Source organism: Aulonocara stuartgranti (assembly GCF_965226115.1).
Source record: "Aulonocara stuartgranti genome assembly, chromosome: 20".
In the NCBI taxonomy this organism is placed as follows: domain Eukaryota; kingdom Metazoa; phylum Chordata; class Actinopteri; order Cichliformes; family Cichlidae; genus Aulonocara; species Aulonocara stuartgranti.
In genome coordinates this window covers 16125852-16153473 of record NC_138956.1, presented here as the reverse complement: position 1 = coordinate 16153473, position 27622 = coordinate 16125852, and the positions used below count along the sequence as shown (strand labels likewise).

Below are 27622 nucleotides of genomic sequence, written 5' to 3'. Positions count from 1 at the left end.
TTTTTCCTTTCTAAACGGCAAAAGAGAGGCATCAGATTGTCAGGTTATTGCAACCGCCTCTTACCTCTTAATGCTCACTGAAATGCAGTTCCATGAGTTCAGAAGTCATATTTATGATGTATGAAACAGCCTGTCATTTTGCCTCTGACTGTTTCCAGTATCACAGGCAGAAGTAAAGAAATGGAATGTTAAACAGTGTGAATGAACCCCAAATGCAAATGTACTCACAAAGCAAATTTAAGTCAGGGACCTTCAGGGGCTGCTTTTGTCTCCAGTCTCAGTTGCATAATAATGACATTGTTGTTTCCCACAGCCGCCACAGTTCTCCATTGATCTTCTCACTGCAGGGAGCGTTTTCTGTTGTGAACGAGGCAGGTCTCCAGCACGTTTCTTTTTGTCTATTTGTGTCTCCTCGTCCTCCTGCCTGTGACCCAGAAATTTATCTGGAGGACAGAGGAGAGAGGAGGCTTGTTGACTAAGGATGCACAGGTGTATCCTTTGCAGGATACTCCTACTTTACTTGGACTTTGAACAATTGCTGGAGCAGACATGCAGAAATAAATGTGAATTTCCCACCCAACATATTTGTGTTTAATCAAGTTCCCTTTCTGTAAATTCAAACATTATACCATGATGTGAATTTTATTAACAGACAACATAAAATGTCATGAACAGTGTTATAACAGGCATCGGTAGGCCATAACAGAAAAGTGAACGAGCAAGTGAAGCACAAATGCCTGAAGATATTTTGAAAGAAAAACAAACTTTGGGAAAAATAAGGTGAAAAATGCAATTATGTATTACATCGAAGAGTCATTTCATTTGGGGAATGTAATATTCAATTCAACTCAATTCCATTTTATTTATATAGCGCCAAATCACAACAACAGTTGCATCAGGTGCTTTATATTGTAAGCTAGACCCTACAATAATAGATACAGAGAAAAACCCAACAATCACATGACCCCCTATGAGCAAGGACTTTGGCGACAGTGGGAAGGAAAAATTCCCTTTTAACAGGAAGAAACCTCCAGCAGAACCAGGCTCAGGGAGGGGCGGCCATCTGCCGAGACTGGCAAATATGAAAATTAAGAGATTAAAAAGTGCAATAGAAAAACAAAACATCTTTGTAATATTTTCTAAATAATTAATGGTTATATTTTATGTTAATTTAATGTCACATTAGTCTATTGAATGATTTATTTCTCTTTATATTTTGTGATCAAGGGTGTTTTCAACCGTTTTGTTCGTCACACTTCCAGGTGCATTTGTTTGCACAGTTTGCTTCTTTCTTGTTAATTTTTAACAACAACGAAAAAAAAGCCAACACCAAAGAAGCAAACATCCATCCTATTATCCAATTCAGGGTTGCAGAGGGGTCAAAGATAAACCTTGTCAAACCTTCTGAGCTCTATGAGTTTAAAATAAATAAAAAAAACACACAAAGGCTCAACTCACATTTGCCAAAACATATCTTGATGGTCTCTTTTAGGAAAATATTCTATGGTTTGATGACACAAAATTTGAACTTTTTGGGAGGTTTGCATCCCTTACACCTTAAACCTAACACAGCATTTCATAAAAAAGAACAGTTAAACATGGTGGGGGTGTGAGGGTCTGAGGCTGCTTTGCTGCTTCAGGACCTGGATGATCCAACATAATTGATGAAACCATGAATTCTGCTCTCTGCCAGAAAATCCTAAAGGAGAATGTCCATCAGTTCTTGCCTGATAAAAAGTGCACTTGGGTTACACAGCAAGACAAAACTCACTAGCAAGTCCACATCATGTCAAAACAATGAAAATAAGGTTAAGGTTTAAGAGTGACCTAATCCAAGTCCAGATTTAAATGTGAATAAAATGTTCTAGAATCACCTTAAACAGATTGTACATGTTTGAAAACCTTCCAGTGTGGCTAAATTAAACACTTTTAGAAAGGAGAGTGGGCCAGAATTCCTCCACAGCAATGTGACAGCCTCATCATTAGTTATTGCAAATGCTCTATTGTAGTCCCTAGGTTTAGGTAGCGATTACTTATCACATAGTGACAGGTACGGTTAGACAGCTTTTTCTTTTTTTACCTTAATAAATGAAACCATTATTTAAAAAATTTATTTTATCATAACTCGGGCTATTTTAGGACTAATATTATTATTATTATTATTTATTTTTTTATTTTTTTTGGATGAACCCTAAACACGTAAGCATGATAAATTTAACAGGAAACAGTGAAACCGTGCAAATACTTTTTCACAGCAATGTATGTGTATTTTTTTTACATAAACACAAATAGAAATATGAACTGAATATGTGATCAGCTAATTATCTTCATACACCAACTGTGGCAAAGGCACTCCAGCTTTACTGATATAAGGAAAGATAACTCGTACTGTATGTGTGCACATCCTTCATCTTTCTTCATGATGCTTGCCATGTTGAAGCGCCGTGAGGCGACTTTTGTTGTGATTTGGCGCTATATAAATAAAATTGAATTGAATTGAATTGGTGTTTTCTTAATATTCCCACTAGGGAGCAGCATTGAGAGGAACAATGTTCAGCCATACATACACAGATCCATAAAAATGTAGAAAGTATTATAATAGCAGTTTTATTTGCAAATGTATACTGAGACCTGTAATTGTAATTCCATTCAAGAAATGTACTTTCTTATTCTTTATCATGAGTGAACACTGATTGTTTTGTCCCTAAGCCAAGAAACACTGATCATTATTTACTTACATCTATGCAGGTAACTATAATTTTTTATCAATGCCCTGCAGTGCCTCAGAAAATAAAGACTGCATTGCTGCAGAAAAATTGCAACCACTTCAGCATTAACAATCAATACTCACATCCGACCCCTGAATTTTGATGCACTGATGACCTCCGCAGGTTTAAATCTATTTCATGAAAAGGTGACTACATGGGAATTAGCTAGTTTTCCCTGTTAATTATTCACAAAGTGATTTGATCTTCATCTAAATCTATAGACAGCATTAAGCTCAAAATGTTGATGTACAAAATTTGGGGGAAAATTTGGTTCTACAGTCAGAATTTGCTCAGCATTGCCACATTTGCAGGATATGAGATGTGATGTGCCACTGTTAAAGACATGAGTTGCGATCTGGGCTTTAACTTGGCCAAACCCTAACATGTCCCTGGAACATGACTTGATAGATGACCCTAGTTGAACTTATTTTATTCCTAAGCCTCAGTGTTCTTTTGTAAACTTCAAGTAACATTTTTTTTCATATCTGGTCTTTGGGCAGCTCGTATGTATTAGACTTGTGGGCATCTAATAACTTATTTTAGCCGTTAGCTATTTCCTTTGGAGTCATCTTAGCTGGTTTCCAATAGAGAACAGACACAGTACCAATACATCTTCTTCGCCTTCTCCTGCTCTCTCTGGTAGCTTTCATTTTCACACTCCACTGTTTTGTCATAAAAGCTAAAAAAAAAAAAAAAAAAGGCCCAAAACTGAGATATTCTGAATGTCTGTAAGTGTTTTTATCGATGATGACAAAACCTCACATGGTTGAGTGACAATACAGTGTTTTTGATAAGTTAAAGCAGCGCCAAACCTTTGCAGCTGTCCTCTTCATCCATATCCACCAAATGGTTGTAAATCAAGAGGAATGACTAAAGCTGGGCAGCGAGATGACCATTAAGCAGAGGTGACACACTTGGGACACCACACGTCGCTGTTGAGCAGTCTGGAGTGTTTGTTGGATTAAATTAACGACACGCTGACGATGAACAGTGCCCACCTGACAATCAAACTCCTTTCAAACTCACTCAAGACATCAGGCAAGAGGCAGCGCTTTTAGGTATGGGATGATACCATCAAGTCCTGTCAGCTCTTGAGACACACCTGGCAGTTTTCAGGAAGTTATTTTGAAATAAATTCTAAATTACACAAAAACTGCACAGATACAATTACCAACCAAATGTCATGAGTTTAAAAAATGCCACATTTTACATTTTTACCACAACCTAAGTAGCAAGATGGTGGCTATCAGTTCAAGATTCTTTTAGTTTGATCACTTTGTGGCAGCTGTATCGGAAGGTAGAGTTTTAGTGACACAAACCCCATCTTGTACGTGCATGTGGAAGTGTCCTTGGGCAAAATAACTCCTAATTTTCCCCCAGAGCCATGGATTAGAATCTGAGTGATGGTTAAAGGCATGAAAGTGTTGCGTGAATCTCCAAGATTTTGTTGACGTCATTATCCCAGGGATTATCAAGGGAGTTTTTCTTTCAGTTTAAGGCATTTCTGTTTAATTTACACTGAGCATCATTCTGTGAGGATCTGTCCTATTCATCTGTCCCTCAGTTCTTTCTGCTCTAAAAGAGAGCTCAGTTGCCCACATATCAATTCAATTCAGTGTTATTTATACAGCGCCAAATCACAACAACAGTCGCCTCAAGAAGCTTTATATTGTAAGCTAGACCCTACAATAATACATACAGAGAAAAACCCTACAATCACATGACCCCCTATGAGCAAGCACTTTGGCGACAGTGGGAAGGAAAAACTCCCTTTTAACAGGAAGAAACCTCCGTCAGAACCAGGCTCAGGGAGGGGCGGGGCCATCTGCCGAGACTGGTAAATATGAAAATTAAGAGATTGAGATTAAGATGCATACTTATTTTATTTAGTTGTGTAAAAGCTTCTTAAAGATATGTTGTTCTTTTGTGTGTTATCTTTGTCATCTGGAGTGACATCCCAAAGGCATCACAACAGTGGACTTTTATGTTTTAGTGTCAGTTAATAAGCATGGTTTAACTTAACTCTCATAATTAGTTGATAAGATGACAATGACCCCTAATTGTTTTATTTAAAATACTGTTTATATTTAAATATGCATGCATTTTCACACACCAAAGGAAAATAAAACTCAACACTTTCAGTTTTCTGTAAACATGGTTAAATATTTGCACAATTCTAATAGAAAAACTTACCATGAATAATTGACGGGGGTATATCAGGTATATGATCTTAAATGAGTTTCTTCAGCTAAATATAGCTATCCACATAAAATCAGAAAAAAGAAGAAAATCCAAATATGACATAATGGAGCATAGGACAGTGTTCTCAGTAATGATATATAGGATCAACTTCCTACTTTTAGAAATATACACATTTAAAAAGACACAAAGGTATGCCAGAAGTGCCTATTAACATTTTTAAGATTTTTTTTCTAGTAAAAGGTATTGTTTCTTGAACTATGGCTGAGACGGTCAGTATAGGACAATTTTGAGATTTGGCACAAAGTCTTTAAAAATAAGTAAAAGGAAGTCAGGTTTTATTACAGGTCTATGTAAAACAAAGAAATGTTTAACCATTTAATAGCACTTTAAATGAGGACAATGAAAACTCACTAACTCTTGTTTATCTTGAACGCTGTACAAAAGTCTTTCTGGAGGTCTTTCAAAGTTTTTGTTTGGACACTGGCTACTTGTCTACTTCTCTCTCATCCTCTGACCAACATCCCCTTGTGTCACACCAACCCTCTGCATGTCCTCCTTCACAACATCCTCGAACTTTCTCTGTGATCTTCCTCTTTTCCTACCTCAACATCATTCACACAGAATGTCCACTTCCCCTCCTCTGCACATGTCCGAGCATATATTTGTCCCTCTGATTTACTCATTTAAAATCCTGTCGATCACTCCCAACAAATATTTTTACATCTTCACAATAGCCATAATTATATATTTATTGCAGTGTTACCTAGTAACAGACCACTTTCTACTTGCAGTGACAGCAGCCCTGTCTCTAATGTATTCTCGGTGTTAAAGAAGCTTGCACTGTAGCTTGCACTGAGCTGAAGCCCGACAAATGAAGCAGTGTTTCCCTTTAAAAAGATCAATCTGACGTAACGTGACGCAGATGCTTCCGTCCATATACCCTTGTGCCTCTCCTCCTCACGCGGCGGCCATCCAGTGCATCTCCCTGCATCCCTCCTGACTCAGCCCCCTCTCTCCCTCCTCCCCACGCCTCCTCGGACGTGCCGCCGCTCCATCAGGCGGAGCTCTTGGTGGAAGAAATGAGGGACACAACAACAACCATGGCGATGGAGCTGTGGACGGACTAACAGCGGTATACGGGAAGCCGGGCACAGGTAAGCGGGGCCGGGTCAAGCCCGTTTATGGAAATCATCGGTGCCATCCGTGGATGCTGCAGAGCTCTCTCAGTGCGGAGAACGAGTCTGCGTGTAGTGAACCGAGTGGCTCACAACAGCGGTTAGAAATAATAAGTGAATGGAGCCCCCGTGCAGGGAATTTGTGGAGAGTAAAGCTCTTGGTTGTCGGGTCAGGCTGTTTTCTGGCCTGTCTGTTTGTTTTGGTGCAGCTGATGGAGGCATGATGATGATGATGTTGATGCGCAGTGCGCTTTCTCCGGCAGATGTTTTCGCGTCTGGTCATCCTGCGCGTCCATGTTTGAACTCTCACGGGCCTTTGGGCGTCAGATATAGTACACACTGTCCACGCAGCGTCACAGCAGACAGTTTTTAAAACCCCTGGCTCCGCATGCACAAGTAGCTCACACTCAAAGTGAGTGTCATCCATGTTTGCAGGCGGCAGAGTCGTGACGGGCTGCCTGGCGCTGCAGTTTGACCTTGCAGCATTCCTGTTTTTCCACTAACGTAACGTCCTGCCTGACAGATGACAGAGCCAGAGCTCTTTTTTCATGTCCACATGGCTTTTACTCTGATCATATCACAGAACAGTCTAGTTTCCGTGAGCAAATTCATTTGCGCACAGTTTTCTTTTACGGGTTTTCTGTCAGGCTTAAGCCTGATTTTAATAGAGTGGCAGAGAAGCGTAGTCAGTGAATGGATGGAGTTATGAAAGGAGTTTGATTGAAGATTCTGGCGCAAGGATCTCCCTGAATATTCTTGGCACAGAAAGCATATTGTGCATTTCTGTGCCAGTGCTGAAAGAACACTTCCTCCACTTTGTCATCATAAATGCTCAACGTTTTTTACAGTTAAGTAGGTAGACACCGAGAAGTACATGTGTGCAAGCAAAGACTGTTAAATACATTTGGACACTAATGCACTATGAGACACTGAGCCCATTTTCTTTCATCTCTAGCAGCTTTTGCATTTTTTGTGTTGCCATGTTGCATGTCTTGGTAGTGATTGTCTTTTAGATTTGAGTTTTCTACTTTTGTGTAAAACTGTTTTCAGTCTCTGTTTATAGGCTTTTGATCTTTATATGTAAGAAATGTTATTTTTGTTGTTCTCTGTCTCTTTGCCTCTACTTTTGTTTAATTTGCATATTTGTGGAATGGTTTTAGGTGTTGTTTTATTGGATCTTTCATAGTTGTTTTGGGTCTTTGTAATTGTTTTGAATCATTTGTTGCCTTTTTAAGGAAATGTGTGTATTTGTGCACTTAATTTTAAAGCCATTCCATTTCCGTTGCCATTTTAAGTTCTATTTTCATGTTTAAATTGTTTGTTGTTGAGTCTCTTTTATCCTTTCATTTTGAATCTCTTTTTAGATACCCTTCAGAAAGGGGCTACCAGACCCAGGCACCCAAGGAGTCACAGGGGCTCTTGGGGAACTGAGCCTGTTCCGTTAGGACTGTTCAGTTCTCCAGCCACACTTATGAACCTTAATTAATTTATGAGGCCACATACGGTCAGTACGCTGTCTGAAACAGAAGTCCAATGCATTGCTGCAAGCTGTAAGACTGAGCTGTCCTTTGCAGCATTGCCATCTTGTCAGCAGCAGGCTCCTTCCTTCATCCTGTTCCTCAGTGCACCCAGCCAATAGCCACTCTCCTTCTGGTCACGTTCCAAACAAGTGGCGGACTGACCGTTGCCATGGTGACGTAGTCACCAGGCAAAAATGTGTGCCATTTATCCAGATGCACTCATGGAGAGTAAATTTTAGGAACAACAAGCAGAATTGTTGATCCTTCAAGTGTGGCACTGCTCCGGTGGTCTCTCAGTATATGAAATGCTCTTTGTTCTATTTGTTGTAGTGTCAATCAAACCTTCAAATCCATGAATGCTGCAAAGGAAGAAAGGGTATTCCCTTTTAGTATAGGTATAGCCCACATGTGCAGTAAAACATGTCACTTTGAATTTCAGTTGTTTGCACAATATTTCTACAGTAACTGGAGATAAGGTTTAGTGGCTATAAAGAAGAAAGAGCAGGGGAAATAGCAGAAAGCTTAATTTTACACAATACTAAGTTTAATTGTATAAGTGGCTCTTCAGACCTCAGTTACACACCTAGAGACCGGTCTGCGGCCCTCAGATCTCTAGAGAAGAATGTGTACTCCCTGAGCAGATAGTGATTTGTAGCTGAAGGTTGCTGGTAGTCTTTAGTAGCAGTTGTTAGGTGAACCTGGTCGTAAAGACAATACTGCACAAGCAACCTTCATATAATTGCTTTGGTTGCTAGATTGCTGCAGTCACCTGTTATGTGCATGGAAGATGATGACTTGCTTGCAGACTGGGGTGGCTGTAGCTCAGGAGGTAGAGCAGGTCATCTGCTAGTCGCAAGGTTGGTGGATCTATTCCTGGCTGTTACTGCTGCAGTCATACTCCAGTACATCTGTTGGAGTATGAACTCTGGTGCTTCCGTGTGAGTGTTTTTAGGTAGAAAAACTACATGTATAAATGGATGAATGAGGTAAGTTGTATAAAACACTTTTTAGTGCTCAGGTAGACAATCAGCCCATTTACCAGATACTCGCTAAATAACCACCAAGCAGTAGTGAAACCTGAAAAAGTGCAGCACAAAGAAACTGAGAATGTTTGCTTTAATGCAACGTATGTCTTACTGCTGAAACCAACACATTTCCAAACACTGCAACTTTTACTATGAAGACAAACAGTCTCTTTTTGCATTCACACAAAATTCACCATCACTTAGAGACCAAGACTAGTGATTGGTGGTTGCAAGGGGGTCAACGACCAGCCTCTATGCCTCTGTGACTTACTTTAGCAAAGGACTTAACAGGGAATGGCAGCAACCTCCAGTAACCACTCACCACTGGTTTCTCTAGTGGCCAGTGTTTGCCTGGTCACCAACTGGTGTTTAGGCCTGTGTAACTGGAAGCTAAATGTTGCTACAGGTAGATAAAGACAACCAATTTAACAAATTGAATCATTATTACAAATTGTTATTTGTAAGGTATTTTCCGTCACTGGGATGATAATCAAGTGTGAGTATGCACCCCTGTTTTTACATTACAAAAACAGAGATTAAAAAAGTCTCGTCTTCACAACATGTTGGTGGAAATACACAAGTGAGATTTCTTATGATCTCATGAAATCTTCCAAGTTGTTCAGCTGAACACAGAAAAAAAAAATAAAGGAATAAAAATAATGGTTTGGAACAGCCAAGTTCAAGTCCAAACCTTAAAGTTATGGAAGGAAACTTAGCAACATTAAATTATGTTATAAACTATGAAATGGGCAAAAGATCCTCCAAAGTCGATGCAGGACTCATCAACAGTTATTCAAAAGATTAGCTGCAATTATTGCTGCACAATGAAGTCAAACCAGAGGCTAAAAGCAAAGGTTGTAAACAATTTCCTCTCATTTTTTCACTTTATATGTTTGATTTTGGTCCTGACGATCTTTTCTGTGTTCCATCTCTCGCCCTTTCGTGGCTGTTCACAGTGAAGAATTGAGTACATACGTTACTCAGGAGATGGTGGAGACCAACACAGAGAAAAAAGAGAGCAGATATTCTTCTATCCATCCAGTGTTCACAAAAATACCACTTCAGATGATACATGCCTGAAATAGGCAGGAGAGATAAGCAATGTCAATCGACAGTGAAAGAGATTCATGTAGGCAGTGCTGAGTTGTACACTGTAATAATGTGATTATTGATTTCCTGCTTTTATCAATGCTCTTTGGTTCACACACGCTATTAGCACGATCATTTAGGCTGCAGCACTCTGGCGTGGTTTCATTTGCTGCTGCTTGGCTCACTAATGACAAACCTATGGTGTATTGGATATTTTGAGCATTTGACCTGATTAAGCTCAGACAGCCCCTTAGAAATCCAGAAGTGCTTTTTAACCAAAGCCAAATGAGGGCAAAAGTCCAATAAATGCCTGATGTAACGAAACTATAAGAGCACCATTAACCCTGGTGAGCATAAAAGAAAAAAAACAGAGTCTTGTTATTATTGATTGATTATATTTGTTCAAGGATTAGAACATTATTATTTTTTCTTTGTTATGTTAATTAGTAAGAGCACTGCTGTAGCAGCTTTATTGCTGTGCTCTGCTGGACCTTATTCTGCATGCACTGCGGCAATAGGGTGACTCTGCAGGACTGGCCTGATCTGCGTTTGCCGTTTTGACCTCCTTACTGTATGTGTGAATAAGTTTGTATATGCTCATGGCTCATGTTCATGGGGAAAGGCTTGTAAGAAAGAGGAGCTGGTCTTCACATTGCCATCTGTTTTGAGAAACTGACATTGTGCAGCCTTTACTGCAGTGTGTATTTGCATCACTATCAGCTGCTGCTATAGAGACTTGCTGTGGGTAGGTTTATACCACTTTCTATTGTGAAAGGGCAATAAAAATTGATTCTTTTTAATTGCACCTCTCTGGAAACCTCAATTCAAGATTTTATCGGTCAATAACAGCTATTTGCCATTGCAAATGCCAGTACCAATTAAAAACATAAAAAAGAGACAAACACCCTTCATCCATGTAACGAGTGTTTCCATTGCATAGTTTGTTCCCCAGAGAGCACTCTGCAACTTCCCTGTCGGCAACATATGTTTGGAATGCCACAAACATGACAACCAGCTGAGCCAAGCAGAGCTGGGCAGAGCATAAATCAAATAAGTGCTGCACTGGATGCATTTGTATAAAACTTCCACAAAGAAACGCAGAGGATTAGTGACTTCTGTGATTGTTATGAAACAAAGTCCCAAGTGTCTTGTTGTTTTTTCCTTTAGCTGCACTGTAGACTGCAGAGACCAAACCTGACGACGGCTAACAAACAGATCAACCAGCAGATTTTTAGTTATTTCCAGTGTTTTATGTAGTGTTTACATGTAATTTGTCCTTTGTAGGAAAAATCCAGGAAACCAGCACCTCTACCATCAACATCATAACCATGTTTTTCTTGTGTAAGACTTGGTATTTATAGCACTTATGGTGGAGGGTCATATTGTTATGTTTCCCCAGGTAGGATGCTACTAGAAGCGGCTGACTGTGCTGTATGTTAAGATAAAAGAATGAGTCATCATCCAGTGCGATAGAGACTGTTTACCTCGGAGAGCCGCAGTGTTCCATTCAGTCTACAGATTTACTATTGAAATCAGATGAGGAGTTCACTGCTTGTGAATTCTTCGCCTTCACTAGTTTGGGAATAGTGTAGCAAATAAGACATAATTAACCTTTGACCCCTAACACACGGAATATATCTAACTCTGACACTGTGATGCCGGAGCCAGCAGCTGTGTTGGAGAACTTCCTGGTGCCTAAAATATAGCCATACATTTCTAATACTTCAAATGGACACAGTGATGGTGTTTCATTCATTGTGATCTGCTTTATTTTGCCACCTTTTAATTACATTAAGGTATTATTCCATGAAGAATTGTCATCCATTGAAATGCTAAAGACTTTAATTTAAAATAATTACAGAAAGGATTGCTTATGTATTAACATGCTCTCTTTTTGTGTGTAATAGCAACCCTGACCACAAGCTGAAACACATTAGTAAAGGACTGTGTTCTATATAAGAACACTTGTTGCTGGAGTTTGACCTATATAAAAATATATCTTATATAAAGGATGGATGTCACCACTGTGACATCATCCATTGCTTAGCTCGGGCCCAGCTTCTTTTATACTGATAGGCCATCTTAAACTATACGCTGATTTATCCTGATTTGCACCATTAACTATGACTTCAGTTGTTACTGGAATCAACCAATGGGAGACAGAGGCCTTTTTTATTAATAGACGTCTATGAAACAAAACAGCATTTTAAAACTAAAGGAGCCATTCCTTAGAAAGATAGCAGGTGTAAAGTTCCCCCAAATTGGGTTTCTGTTTAAAACCCAGGACGCCATCTTTTATTTACAGTCTATGTTTGTCTTTTATTTGATCTTTCTCATTGATCATTGATACGGAGCCCCGCAGGGGACATGGGAGAAAAAAAAATTAGGACTGACTTTTGCGAGATCCCGAGATCCCAAAAGTTTTGCGAGATCCCGAGATAGTTTTGCGAGATCTCGCAAAAGTCAGTCTTAATTTTTTTTTCTCCCATGTCCCCTGCGGTGCTCCGTACATTGACCCCCTCAAGGGTGGGAGAATTGTTGAATTGTTACAGAACAACCACAGTTGCTTTGTAAGATCAACACTCACCCACAAGCACATCCAAACACACACCAGAGGTGTTGAATGGCTGTTCTGGAATAGCAGCAGTGACTCAGTGTTCAAGACCCTATGGCTATCAAGCAGTTTATGAACCTCTGGTTTCCAGCATTTTCCTGTTTATTAGATAGGCTTGCATTATGCATTCAGGAGGCTCTGGTAACTGGTGTGAGTCACACCTTCACACACACACACACACACACACACACACACACACACACACACACACACACACACACCCTCCAGTCCCCCAAGTCGTGAGTTATGTTACCACTGCAGTCTGCTCGATCTAGATGAAAGACTAAAGGAGGAGTTTAAATGCAGACTTGTGAGTCTGCATTCCTCTCACAAATTATGTTGTGCGTCCTGGAATAAGTCAGATCTTTGTTACTGTTTAGTACTGCCTGTAAGTACTTTCACGTACTGACACTGCAGAACATTTGTTGCAGATGCTCTGAGATTCATCAAGGGCACATCATGGTTGGACAACAAGGACACGCTGTCTTTCATGAGAGACAATGCACTGTGTGTTCTGCTCCAGACACATGGGGGTATGAATAATCCGGAGTTTGTGAATGTGTGTGTATGTAATCATGCCATTCCATAGTCCTGTGTGTCCAGAATCATCCTTCTTTCAAACCTCCTTCCTTTCCTTAGTTACTATTCTTCTCGCAACACGTGCTGTCTTCTCCTTTCATCTCATTGGCTCCTCTTTCCTCCTCTCATCCTCACGTTCTCTTGTCTCTTACCTCCTCTCTTTCCAGTTTTGTGTTTCCATGTCGTCAGCACAGAAGCTGCTTGCCTGTTCAGCACACTCAGGCTGGGTATGTTGTTGCATAACAGGCCTAACTTAATAAATCATCTGCATCATGTGGTCTGGTGTGGTTTGATCTGTGGTGACAGCAACCAAAGCAGGATGACATGCTGACTTGAAGTTAGATATAAGATAGTTAAGGCAGCTAAGATTGGTAGATATGAATTATAAGCTAAGTAAACTTTTGCTCTAAAAAGTCAAAAACAGTGAAGTTAAGAGAAAAGGTTTTAAATTGTCAAGGATCTTAGCCAAATGGTATAATTTAATGTAGATTAAACACACTTCCATGCTGGTTTCACTTTTCAGATCTACAAGTCACATTCATTATCTAGAGGAGCTTCAGAGTCCAAACACAAAGAAGGTGTCTTACCAGCTAAATTCATCGTTTATATACAAATCTAATAATTACAAATACAAAACTAATAATTAATATAAAAGGTCCAGAAAAAATGGTATCTACTAGCAGAATAAGTTCTCTTGCTTATTTAAACTCAGCTAGTTGAATAAATATCTCTGTAAGCTGAAGCATTAACATTTCTCCTCACTGCGTCGAAGGAAACCAGAAAAACAATGCCATAGCATTTTTCTTCCAACACCAAACTGTACAGTTGGCACTCCGGCAGGTAATGTTCTCCTGACATTTGCCAAACCAGACTTGTCCATCATAGTGCCAAATAACGAAATATGATTCATCACACCACAGACCACATTTCCACTGCTCCAGAGTCTAGTGGTGGTGTGCTTCACTCCGCTCCATCTGACACGGCATTGTGCTTGGCAATGTATGTTTACATGTTGCAGCTCAGCCATAAAAACCCATGCCATGAAGCTCCTGGAATATAGTTTTTGTGCTGATGTTGCTGCTGGAGGAGATTTAAACTACATACTATAAAATTTGCATCTGTAATGTAAGATGGGCTGACACTTTGCGTCTATGTTGCCATGGTTCATAAATGCTTCCACTTTGCAATAATACTACCTACAGGGTCACATGGGGGTGCTGGAGCCTATCTCAGAAGTCTTAGGGTGAGAGGCAGGGTGAACAGGCACCTTGAACAGGTCGCCAGTCTGTCACTGGGCTAACACACAGATACAGACAACGATTCACACTCACATGCCCTATGGGCAATTTAGAGTTTCCATTTAACCTATCCCTGCTAACTACAAGTCTTTGGACTGTGGGAGGAAGCCGGAGTACTACAGTAGATTCTCTGTGGATACATTTTTCTGTGATGTGCTCCTAAGGTTGCTTTGTGTTTATACCAGGGGTCAGCAACCTTTAACACCCAAAGAGCCTTTAGGACGCGATTTCCACGCAAAAGAAAACACTGGGAGCCGCAAATACTTTTTGACATCTAAAATTAAGATAACACTGTATATATTGTTTTTTACCTTTATGCTTTGTGTGAACAACTAAGGTGTGTTGCTTATGAAATCCATGAAGTGCTACAGAGAAAATTACATTTTATTTATGTAATTAACATATTTTGAACTCTTAAAGAAATATAACAAAAGGAAAGACACCCAGCTGAACTAAAATGATCCATGTAGCAAACAAAAACTGTTGTGAGCCGCCACCCTTATATCACCTTTGGGCTTTTGGAGCCTTGACCTGACTTTTAAAAAAATAATTGGGATAAAAAGCACTATGCTGCTAAAAAATGAAAAATAAATATTTGCAAAATTCTGCCTAAATATGTATTTTACCTGGTTAATGTGTGTGGCGGGGTGTGGCCTGCTGCGCCGCTGCAGGGGAGGCGGACGCACCTGAGTGGCACCCGCAATCACGCCTCGCTGCCTTAACGTCTGTGCTATCTGTGCTGTTGTGTTGGTATGTGTCGGGCTGTGAGCTGAAAAGCTACAGCCGGCTGTATGCGTACAGCAACCGTGTGTGAAAAGTGGTCAATAAAGAGATGCTGAAAAGCATGTTCATGCAAACATCGTCAGGTCTGCTGTGATATGTTTACAATGGCACTTCTGCTCCTGAACCTCTGCGCACAGCGTCTGCAAATCGGGGCTGTACGAAGTCACTTCATCTTTACGCAGGACTGTAAGCTGTCACCTGTGAGGCGTGAGCGGTGTTTGTTTTTAACATAGTTCACGGTGGAGAACAGCTGCTGACATAATGTGGATCCGAAGATCCATAATTGGCCTACCTGGGGTTGAAAGTCTCGATAAATGCACGCCGTTTCAGCGGGTATACCGGCTTCCGCGGGTATGACGCCTATTTTGAGCAATCAAAAAATAATAGAATATAATTTTATATTTCAATATCACAACACTCTTCCAATTTAGAACTACAAGTTAAAAAGAACATAAATAAACATAAATAAAATACGCTTCAGCTAAATACTTTAAAAAAACAAATTTATTTTCCCAAACCAAGCGGAGCTGCACTATAAGGACTAAAGAGCCGCATGCGGCTCCGGAGCCGCATGTTGCCGACCTCTGGTTTATACAAAAACACTATCATAAGGATCGTGTGTGTGTTTTCATTAGGATAGAGATTTGTGCCACTGCGCGGGTCTGTGGTTTAGTTTGCTCACTGCTAACTATGCAACAATACATCTTAGACCAGCTTTAAAATAATGATAGAGAGCCGAGGAACAATGGAAGAGGATTTAAAGTTAGAGCTCAGATGTGGATGAGGTTCTACAGTAGGTAGATTATTAGTATCGACAGGATTTGACTGAAAAACTGTCTTTCATTCAGCTGTCTTTGTTCGCCGACTTTAGAAGCAGAAGAGAATATGAGCGAGGCAGTCATGGTTGATAGGAAAACAACACAGCAGAGAAGTGTTAATGCAGGAAGCTGACTGACAGCAGGCGTCCTGCGTTTCCACACATACAGAAACCTGCCTCTCAAGGGCCCACCAAATTGTTTGTGGTGTATTATTGATGAGAATAATCCTCCTCTTTCCCCCCTCTAAGTTCTTCTTTCATCCGCTTTTCTCTCTTTTAGCCTGTCTTTCTCTCTCACAATACAACTCAGCAGGATGTTATTTGTAAATATTTTTGGACGTACTTACACTACAGCTGTGGCAGAAACCTGCAACATGTATATATGTGTACATTTACAGATTTATTCCTGCTAAAAGGGAGTTTTTTCTTCCCAGTGTTGCCAGATGCTTCCTCATATATAGGGGGCTGTAATATAAAGCACCTTGAGGTGATTGTTGTTGTGATTTGGTGCTATGTAAATAAAACTGAACCAAATCTGTCCAGATGCAGATGCAACTCTCACTTCTCTTTGCTCACCTCTGCCACTGTTATTTGACCTGGAAACAGACAAAGAAGTGGTGATTGGCTAGTTGTACCACATGATTGAAATGTGATTTGTTGCTGAACGCTGATGTCCACTCTGTGCAAGCTAAGTGTCAGCTTGTGTCAGTAGCACAAGGGAGCCTGATGAAGGCATCTATAGCGGTGCACATGGGCAGTCAGCAGAAATCACGCTTTATTTGAGTGTGTAACAGTCCTCTCTTTCTTTGTGTGACTCTGTGTTCACTCACTGCTTATGTCTGTTTTCTGTCAGGCTGCAGGCTCTCAGTATAGAGCTGAAAAACTCAGAGAAAAGGTTAGAGCACAAGAAACCCGAGACGTTGCCTGGCTCCATGTCTGCCCCTGCCCCGCCCAATCAGAGGTCTACATCGGTCTCTCGCCGGTAAGTAGAGTGAATACCTGTTTTGTGCTCACCTGTGATAATTATGGGCTTTCTGTGCACTGCAAGGTAACCATGGTTGAAAAGTCTGCAGGGAATAAGTATGTCATATTGTACTGTAGTGTCTCAGAGCCCTGAGAAATAAGTAGAGAAAAATTCATTTCAGTGATTCATGGTTTCTTAAATACTTTTTGTCTGTAAAATAAAAAAATAAGAAGCAAAAAATGAGATTCATCTGCTAAAAACCAGTAACTTCTTTTTATTGTGCTCAATTCGACCACAAGAGTCTAAAGTGTCCTGCCTCACGATCTAAACAGAGTAAAAAGTATAAATACTAAACCATCCCTGAGTATTGTGTGGCTTGCAGGCAACATCCAGGCCCAGCCTGGTGAGGTGTGAGGTGTGCGTGAAGGTCAAACATAAAGAAGTACACATTTTGCAGTTTATCTCATTTCAGACACCAAACACTCTTCAATAAACTCCTCATCTCCTGTCTTTTGCAATTTTGTGAGAAATCATAATTCAGCTTTTTTGCTTTTACTTTAAAGGCAGCTGTTTTTTTTCACTACTTTAAAAACCTGTGTGTATGCAATTGAATCCAGCATCACTGTAAATGTTAGTGATAATAGTGTTGGTGCTTTTATTATGCATGTTTCACCTCTTCATTGCCTAACTGTAACATCTACTCTTACCAGTAGCGGATAATAAAGAGATAAAATTAATATTGTGCTGAAATGAGTTCAGCTTATTGGTGCAGTCCTTGCTCTCCAGTTTTTTCATATAAAGCAAAGCTGTATTTCCTTTGCAGGAGCTTTCAGAATTATCCAGAAAAGAAGCTTTTTGTTGGCCTCTGAGACTCCACACACTCCCTATCAAATTGTGATGGGAGACTTGGGCTTTATATCAATATATACTGATTCCCCTTAAACACAGAACCTGCGCTTACATTGTCGGCTCATTTTTATCCCACTAATTTGATTCTCCTGGTAGATTGCCCTGGTCATTACTGAAATGAACTGGCTTTGTCACCCACAGAACTTTCCACTCCCATCAGTGCATTTTTACAAGTGTGGCATTATGCTCAATTGCTCCGCAGTAAATGTTTTTGTGTAAATAAATAAATAAATAAATTTGGAGTACAAACAAGTGTCAAAGACTGGAAAAACTTTTTTCTTCTGTTTCACTGATGAAAAACAGATTACGGGACAGATTATCCTGTCAAAACCCCATTTTGAATTGTTGTTAAATCGTCTTAAGTCAAAAAAGAAAGCTGGATTAACTGTATAAAGTGAATCACATGACCTCACTTGCTTTTCGTGGATGTCATTGATATCTTTGCTGGTTGGTTAAAAAAGTTTCCAAAGAGTTTTAACTTAGGACCATCTTTGGGATCTACAAGTTGCGCATTGTTAGTTTAAAACTTTAAGTTTTTCTGTTATCAGAGACCAAAGTCTCGGTCTCTGATAATATGTAGGAACCATCGTGAAATGGAAGGAGAAATAGAAACATGTTCTGTAGAACGATGGATTGGCGAACATATGGTTCCCCAAAAACATGCAGCTTTCCAGCAATGATAATAATATATACACATATAATAATAATAATAATAATAATAATATACACAGCTAGGACTACATCACAATACATACATCTCAAAATATCACCTTTTTATAATGTTCCTTTCTAATCTTGCTGTAGTATCCAAAATAAGGTCATGCTAAACAAAACAACAACAAAAGCACATTTAAATCAACAGTTATTATCTCTACTACTCCCAGACAGAAACATTGCCGTATTCTGGCTCAGTTCTGAAGACAAACCATATGGTGCGATGACCTATGGGCATCTCAATCCTGGCTGCCTAATGTCAGCCATATGTGGCCTGCATTTGTATAGCGCTTTACTCAGTCCTTAAGAACCCCAAAGCACTTCACACTACATTCAGTCATTCACCCACACATTCACACACTGGTGATGGCAAGCTACATTGTAGCTACAATAGTAGCTACAGCTGCCCTGGGGGCGCACTGACAGAGGCGAGGCTGCCGGACACTGGCGCCACCGGGCCCTCTGACCACCACCAGTAGGCAAACACGGGGTTAGTATCTTGCCCAAGGATATTTTGGCATGCAGCCAGGAGGCAGCCTGGGATCGAACCACCGACCTTCTGATTAGTGGCTGACCTGCTCTGCCACCTGAGCTACAGCCACCCCATATGTGGGCAACAGATTAGCTAAATGTCAGCCACAAGTTAACCAAATAAACCATAAGTGGCCTTGAGCTGGATTTCTGCATAATCCATCATATAAAATTGAATCAAATGAAAGAGTCTCTTTTATTAGGTTTAATCTTTTAACTTTATGCACATTGCATCAAGCAAAAATTAAATCATATGCAACCGTCGTTGACTTGAAGAAATTTGTTTAACATTTAAACCTATTTTCTGCATATTCCAGCATATAAAATAAAATTATTTTTTTGCGTTTACACTCACTCTTTCAAATAGATGCAAGTAAAACACAGCAAAAATAAATAAAATAAATGAATAAATAAACAAGATTCAGCGGCACTAACTCCTGTCGCTCTTAAGTCTGTTTTCAACTGTTTTGCAGGAGTGGGGCTGGTGGAGGTTTGCCCGGTGTCAGTGGGGGGGGACAACAGTGTGTGTGTGTGTGTGTGTGTGTGTGTGTGTGTGTGTGTGTGTGTGTGTGTGTGTGTGTTTATCTTTAACAAATATTCATAGTCAATGTGGTGCCACTTTTTAATAAGTGAGAGAAAATAGGGTGTTTTAAAATTAATTGACAGTTGTTTTAAACAGTAATAAGTAATTTAACTCCATTAATGAGTCTTTTATAAATTCTAAAAATTTTCAGCAGCGATTTAATGACATGGTGGGGTGTGCGCCTTTAAGACTGCAGTGGGAACTGCGAGACTTGAGCTTTTTCCGACACGGTTAGCTGTCAGTATTTATGAAGGATTAAAAAAATATAAATGAAAAGTTAAGGCAACATTTACTGTTACTGCTACGATTTGTAGCAGCAATAATTAAACATTTACAAAATTACACCACCAAATGGCAAGCTGGCATTGCAGTTAGCACTGAAACTCAGTTATCAGTACTTTCAGTAAAGAATGTGTAAAAATCTTCTAAATAAACAGTTAAGGAAACTGCTGATTGCAAACCAGGAAAAACTGGCATGTGTTACTTTGTATTGTAGCTTTATAATAAGTCAAATTGTAAAAGACCAACATATCATATAAATATATCTGTCTTTATTTAAAAAGTGGCACCATGCTCAGTTTGTTTCTGTACTTCCTGTAAATAACTCGTCTAAGACTTGTTGATGAATAAATGGACCTAAAATTGAGAACTAGAGTGCTATGAAAAGTATTTGCTGCCTTCTTTTTCTTTTTTTTTTCTTTTTTTTTTCTTTACTACATTTACATGTTGAGATCATCACACATTCCACATTCATTGTGCCCTTTCCAAATGAGGTAGCACTCTGGAATCCCGTCTCACAGTGTTCTTACAATGACAATAAATCTTACAAATTTTAATATTAGACAAAGATAAATACAAAATGCAGTTTTTAGATGATGATTTCATTTATTAAAGGAAATAAGTTATTCAAAACTCCTTGGCCCTACACGGAAAAAGTAATTGTTCTCCCTAATTAAATAATGTATTGAATAGAATAGAATAGAATAGAATAGCTCTTTATTATTTACGAAATTGTTGTGATCAACCACATTGTTCACTTTCACTAGTCCATCCCTCAGCTTGTGTCCTGAACCTTATGCAGCACTAATCCAAAACAGTAAGTCCAACTATAATTTTGGAGTGTTCAAAGTAAGTCTGGATCTAAGTCCAGTTAAGATGTTTTGGCAAATATCTTAACCTCTTTTTTGAATTAAGTGGGCCAAAATTCCTCCACGGCGATGTGAATGACTCAGTGCCAGTTATTGCAAACGCTTGATTGTAGTTCTTACTGCCAAGGGTGGCGTAACCCGTCATTATTGTTCCACCAAGGCCAGTTAGGTTTAGATAACTTTTTTCTTTTTATATAAACTCAGTCTGTTTGTCTAATTTTAACATTTGTTTGAAGGCTGTGAGTGTGCCAAGAAGAAATTGGGAAGGGGGCAAATACTGTTTTCATAGCAGTGTATGTTCTAAATGCTGTAAATAGCAACCGACTTGAACAGAGTTTATTGAGTATATTGATGTTCTCTCCTCTAGCCACTGGACTAACCTGGCCTGTTTACTGGACACAGGATAAAGGATAAGATGTATTTCTTGTCTGTAGGGACCACTGTTGACTTTTGCACAACCATTAACTTGTTTCGGAATGTGAATGCTGCAGTAATGTGTTGTTATATACTTAATGCATGAGTGATGGACATTGCTTTTCTTCTGTGGTCCAGTTTGACACTACCAGTACTTTAATACCACAGAAAGCCAATGTGTCGTTTCTTTCAGCTGATGTGTTAAATAGTCTTTGCTGTCATCTAGCTGTTGCTTGCTATGGTGTATGTGTTGGGCACAGACTGATAAATGGTCTCTTAAACTGGAACCAAGCTGAATCTGTCTGGAGGGTTTAATGTTTTTACAGGAAAAGTTGTGTAACTGCAGACGGATCAACGTATAGTTGTGGTGTCCTCCTCTCTCTTATTTATTTTCCTCAGATTCAACCCTCTGAAGGTGCTGCAGCCCAAACGTCGCTTGCAGCAAATACTGGCGTCCTCGCCCGTGCCGGTACCCAAGCCGGCGTCTGGGTTGGGGACTGCTGTGCCAACCGCCACAGCACCAGTGGCCATTCCTGTGCCCGCGCCCCCTGCGTGAGACACACTTCAGTTACAGTCTGAGAGAGCATGCTCCATAGCTGTAGCTGTAGCTTTGGCATGCACTGTAGCCACTAAAACCAAAATTGGAAATTAAATGTTGGAAAAATAAACAACAGCACACAGGCAAGTTAAGGTTCTAACCTGTGAATGATGCAGTGAAACGTGGTCAGGTTAGGATTAATCTTTGCAGTCAGGTGTGTGGCTTCTCCTGTCAACATCACCTGTTGCAAAGCTGCACAGCTCACATTTTAGGGAATTTCAATGTCAACGATCAGGCAAGCGGTTGGCACAAAGTAGATTTTTTATTTGAGTCTCCTAATGCTGTGAATCTAGTTAATTTCTCTTTTATTTGGTAGTTTTCATGCTAAAAACATGTGTTTGTGAGTTTAATAAAATGTTGCAACAGAACAGATCCTGATCTACTGTAAACGGTGTCATAGGATCACAACTGCCAAAAGTAAAAGTCGATTTTTTTATTTGACTGTTGTTTGCACTGAAGACTTTATCTAAGACGCAGTACTGAAACTCAGAAGTTGGGATAAATATTCATCCCCAGCATAGATAAGAATAATTTAGCAGACACAGACATGTATGTGCAGGTAAACTGAAGAGTTTACCATCAGTAGCTAGCTTGTTTAGTTAGCTAACATTACCTCTGGATACTAGATGGGTACTTGCATGCAATCAATGCTAAAAGACTTATTCTTGTTATACAGCGTAGAGCTAGTTGATGACTTATAAGGTAGTCCTGTTATTCATTAAGATTTAGCTTTAAACTATGTAAAGCAACAAGAGACTTTCAAAGGGAGGTCTATGTATTGAATTTGCCAAAATCTGCTATATTTTCATTTACTTTAGATGATGTTTGCTACAAGAAAACCTGCACCATGCTACTGTTAACATAAAGGCTAAAGGTTTATGATTAGTTTAGTGCGGAATTAGCATAGTTCTTTATAGTGCATTAAAACCTCAAGCCAAGATTATCCTCCGTTGTGGACACAGACATGGACTGCTGGAGACCCGTAGGCCAAGTAGTCATTCCTCTTATACTACTTTGTCACCTGCTTGTTCTTCACCTGGGGAGCATGCCTATTTGGTGCATTGTAATGTAAAAATGTGGTCCCAAAAAAGCAGGCATGCCTGGAGTCTATTATACATAGGGCTATAGCAAAATGACTTCTGTTTGACTTCATGATATCTTTATAAACATTTTTTGATTGGAGTTGTGGCCTCGGTTGCTATTTTCAAGACTTATCCAAAACAACATGATGTACTTTTTAAAAATAGATAGATATAGATATAGATAGATATAAATAGAAATAGATTCAACAATAACATAAACGCCTTGTGTGACTACCATGGATATGATAAGTCCTGACTGAAGTGTACAAAAATCAGAATGGTAATGTGGAAAATGCTCAAACCAAATCAGAGGGTAGTGTCATTGTGGCTACTTTCAACACATGTATACAGTCTGTGGCCTGTAAGGAGCACAGAAAGTGGCAAGAACTGTGTGCGTGTTGTTGTGTCACATCACCTTCGAATACAGAGTCTGTGATACTATCATGCACTTAAACGCAAGAATTGGTGCTAATCTTTCAAGGATTAGGTTTAGTGGCTACATGCACGGTAGAAATGGCACGTTTAATGTGCATACTGTGATCACTGGTTGACCGCAGCCACTCACTCAACAGCACTGTGTGAAACACTCATGTGCAGCAGCATTGCCTGTAATGCGAATGTGCTTTTGGTTTATCGAGATATTGTTTACTAAATCAGTTTCAGCCTCTTGAGCAAAGTTGCTTTCGTAAAGGAATATCTCTTCACTCCTCTCCACCCACTCATGCTAACACCTGACAACTGGGAAATGCTTGCCTCAAGCAGACAACACCCACACCCCAGACATTAGTTCCATCCCAGCAGATGGCTGGGATGAACTGTCACGCCCTAAACACTGTTGTACTGTGTATTTTCCAGGCTCAGTGTTTCTGCTGCTTCTTTCTCCCCATTTCTGTGCTATCAAGTGTTGAGCTGTCAATATCTGGCTTCCTCCCTAATTATGTAACACAGGACACGGTGACTCAGTTCAGTAGCAAAATATACAGTAGAAAATGGAAACAACAGACGTGCGTTCAATAATAGTTTAAATATAATGTATCTGTCTATTACAAACTGTCTCCAGCGGTTTATTACATAATCCAGGTGATTAAGGTTTTTGTTCTTTTTACTTGACCTCATGCGTAAAATTACTTTTTGGAACCTTTGCTGAACCTTAGCTGCATGCTCAAATAAACCCTGAGTAAAATTATTATTAATCTTTTACAGGGCACTCAAAATTCAAAATTTCATTTATAGTGTTGCAAGAGTTTTTAGTTTGTTTCTTTGTTTGGTCATTTGTTTGTGCACACATGTGCATGCATGATTTCATACACCACTAGTTGGACTTGGTGTATTGCTTAATTTTTTTTTAGAAGTAAATGTAAAAACTTTTCCATAGGTGCTTTGTGACAATAACAGGACAGTAATTAGCTTCTTCTCCTGTAACTTCCTCATTGTGTCGATGGACTTCAGCTCCATTGTCTTAGACGGCAGCAGACCATAGCAGTCCTTGTTCTGCTCTAGAGCCCTGGTGGAGTCAGCTTAGCAGCATTAGTTCCAAAAGTCTTTGAAGTTTTGATTAATGTGGCCCTCAAGCTCACAGCTGAACTCTGAGATGATTAAGACAGCCACTTACCAATATCTAATAATTCAGTCGTCAGCTGTTTATCTAGCAACTTCCTCAGTTAGTAAAATCCTGTGACAACAGTCAAACAGTTTTGACCTGCAATTGGCAACCGTGATCTTCTGGGAGTTCAACATAGCAGCAATTGAACTAGTTCTCCAGCAGCTGTGCATTTGGGTTTAAAGTGAACCTCCAGCTTGTTCCAGATCTGCAAGATTAGCATTGTAAGCTGCAGTCCATGATGGTGGAGCTGGAGAAAGAAAAGCCAACAGAAGAAGAAGCTGAGGACCCCCCGAACAGTGAGATCGTCACTTTGCCATCATGGAAACATGACATAGTTAACAACTGTACTTTCAAAATAGAGTGAAATGAACTCAAGAGCAATTAAAAAAATTCAGCCAAATTGCAAAAACATTGTGCTTCATTAGTTTTTCTGTGTTGGTGAAATAAGTAAGATATGTATTTCTGGGAAACACTGACTATCATCAAGTATGATATATATATATTTATATATATACATATATATGACATGAACAGCAAAAAGTTTAAAGACCGAGACGAGTTATATACAAGACTATGTGCATGTTTAGTGTGGAGTTTTCGTGTCCTGTGTCCAATACCATCATGGCTGTTCTGATTGACCCTGCTTGTCCTCCCCTCCCAGTGTGGTGTCCAGTGATTGGGCAACAGTTATGTCCTTGTTAAAGAACAACAGTAACTCAGTTGGTGAACATTCATTATAGACTTTAAAACCACACAGACGCTGACAAAAGTTGCCAATCACAGATAACCCTTTTTTTTTCCCCCCTATCTACCACTGATATAATTAAACTGTACTAACAAACTGTGTCATGTTTTGCTGGATAGTAAAAATGCCTAGAGGTGAAAATATATATACACCACCAATTCTACTCTTTGATATTATGTGGTTTTACTTGGTCTCTATAGTGGTTTTGCACAGGTGTCAGTTGTCTTAAAGTTAACTTTTTTTTAGCTAAGCTAGTTTGCACTTGTCATCAAAAGTGGGGCGAAATTTCTATAAGTTTGCTGAGATAGTTTTGTGAAAGTGTGTTGCGAGTTAAAATGGGGCGTTTATGAATTATTGTTGTTGCAGCTGCTTCCATGTTGCTCTTAGAAGACCTAAAACATTTTATCACTTGTAAATTGTGTTTCAGGATGCAGTGTTAGTTTACATTCCAGTAAAAGCCTCATAGCAGTAAACTGCTCCTATTAGCGGTGCAGTATAGGAAGCCAAACAGAGGAGCCTCAACATTGAAGCATGGCTTTTAGAAAGCAAGCTCTCCTGAGCCACTTCACTGTTTGAGTTCTTACATTTTAAAATTATGCTGAGATATGCTAAATGTCAACCAACCTTACCTCCCTTCAGTGTGCAGCAGGCACATTGCCACCCTCTGTGATTTAACACCCTCTTGTCTCTGGTCAGGTTTGACTACTGCAGGTTCATAGAGTTAGACTACGTGCCCATGGAGTCAAGCTGTATGGTGTCAATGCGCCCAACTAAAGGCTATGTATCGACCAAGTCACCAACCAAGGGATACACTTCCACCAAGTCTCCGGATCGCCACGGTCGTTCAACAAACTCTCCCTCTACCCCTCGCTCCCGGTCTGTCCCGACTCACTCTTTTTTCCTCCCGATCAGTCTTGATCCTTTAAAGCATGGGAATGGCAAGATGTTTTGCACTGCTGTAAATGTTTTGTGACGCCACATTCTAGAAAACATCCTGTCTAGTCTGACTCTCTTCTTCTTTTCTGTCCGATTGCTCTCTTTTAGTTCCCTTCTGGTGAAAACTTTCTTTTTTCATTGAGTAACGCTAATTTGATGTCCTTTTCAGTTTCAGCATTGTTGTGAGTGCCAAGAGGAGTGTGTGTATTTGTTTCTCAGGCCGACATGCTGAAATATTGTACTCTGTGTATCTGTGTAGACCTGTGTTGTATAAGCATGGTGGTGGACCTGGATTGAAGTGTTTTCCATTCATTTCTGTTTGCACTGTGGATCCGTTTGTCATGGTTTAGCTTAGCAGCTCACTTAGTGTCTGGACTGTGGTTCCATGGTGTTGCCAGGAACACATTAACATGTCTCCTCTTACTGTGTACCAGGCGCACTCCGGCTGCGGCCAGTAATAGAGATCCCTATGGAAACGCTTCTCTCAGCAGCAGCAACTCAGGCTCATGTAAAGGCAGTGAATGCAGCCCAACCAAAGGGTAAGAGGTGTAGCACATTTCTACTAGCTCTTGTACCAGCGTAGTCCCAATGCTAGAGCTAAATATGTTTGCAATGCGGGCCACCGATTCTGATTCTTCCTACTAAGGTTTCCCCAAATTCCAACACTAACATTGCAAAATAATGACTTCTCTAACTTGTCAAATTGTGGGCTTGTTCTCTAACAGCAGTGCACCACAAACTCTGCCGCACTACTGCATTGATGGATGCATTGACAAGAGGTATAACGTTAATGCCTTGGGATAGAAAATGGAACTCTTTGTGACTTTGTCAACTCAGTGAAAACAGAACTTAATATGATTTGCTGTCTTATTACCTTAATTAGCTATTTAATCAAAATTTATCAAATTTTGATTAAATAATTCAATCAAATTTAATCAGAATTTTAGTGATGATATGACACAAGAAAAAATTATTTACTCCAGTTCGCTTTCCAAAAGTATGAAAGAGCACATTTGCAGTCTCTTCTTTTTTCAGTTTATGCTCATTGGTTGAATATGTGAATGAAAATATGGTGAGTGCTGTTAAAAAGGAAAAAAGCCCACATTACTGATAAAACAGCAGCTCTGAGCCCCAACCTACTATTTTGAAGATAAGCAAAAAGTTATTTGTGATATCATCATCACCGATGACCTAGACCTCAGAAGGTTAAGAGTGTTTGAAACTCTTAATTCTTATAATAGTGATGTTAACTTTCCTTCCATCACTTCTTTCTTAACATCTCAAAAAATGGAAAACACCACTTATTCTTTTCATAAACTGAAGTCCTGTCTTTTTTAGACGCCATCAGAAGTACACGTCATGTACAGACAACCATGGCATTCGGCCTCCTCCACCAGAGCAGTACCTCACACCCCTTCAGCAGAAGGAGGTGTGTATCCGACACCTGCGGGCCAAGCTAAAAGAAACCATCAACACCCTGCAAGACAGGTGAGATACTGAGACAGGATGAGAGACTGGCAGGTCC

General features: G+C 39.7%; 1 protein-coding gene across 3 annotated transcripts in view; it reads left to right on the top strand.

The window, feature by feature from the left end:
• The first annotated feature begins 5903 nt into the window (after nt 1-5903).
• The window catches only part of snphb (syntaphilin b), a 31122-nt gene continuing 9403 nt past the window's right edge, over nt 5904-27622 (top strand). The window contains exons 1-5 of one of the 3 annotated variants that reach the window (XM_082518055.1): nt 5904-6124; nt 16724-16852; nt 21533-21685; nt 26532-26636; nt 27436-27585. In XM_082518055.1, coding sequence (XP_082374181.1) covers nt 16803-16852; nt 21533-21685; nt 26532-26636; nt 27436-27585 — 458 coding nt within the window. In that variant the 5' untranslated portion in view covers nt 5904-6124; nt 16724-16802. Of the gene's footprint in view, nt 6125-16723; nt 16853-21532; nt 21686-25857; nt 26038-26531; nt 26637-27435; nt 27586-27622 lie in introns of all 3 variants that reach the window. The other 2 variants (XM_082518054.1, XM_082518056.1) reach the window with 2 other exon arrangements.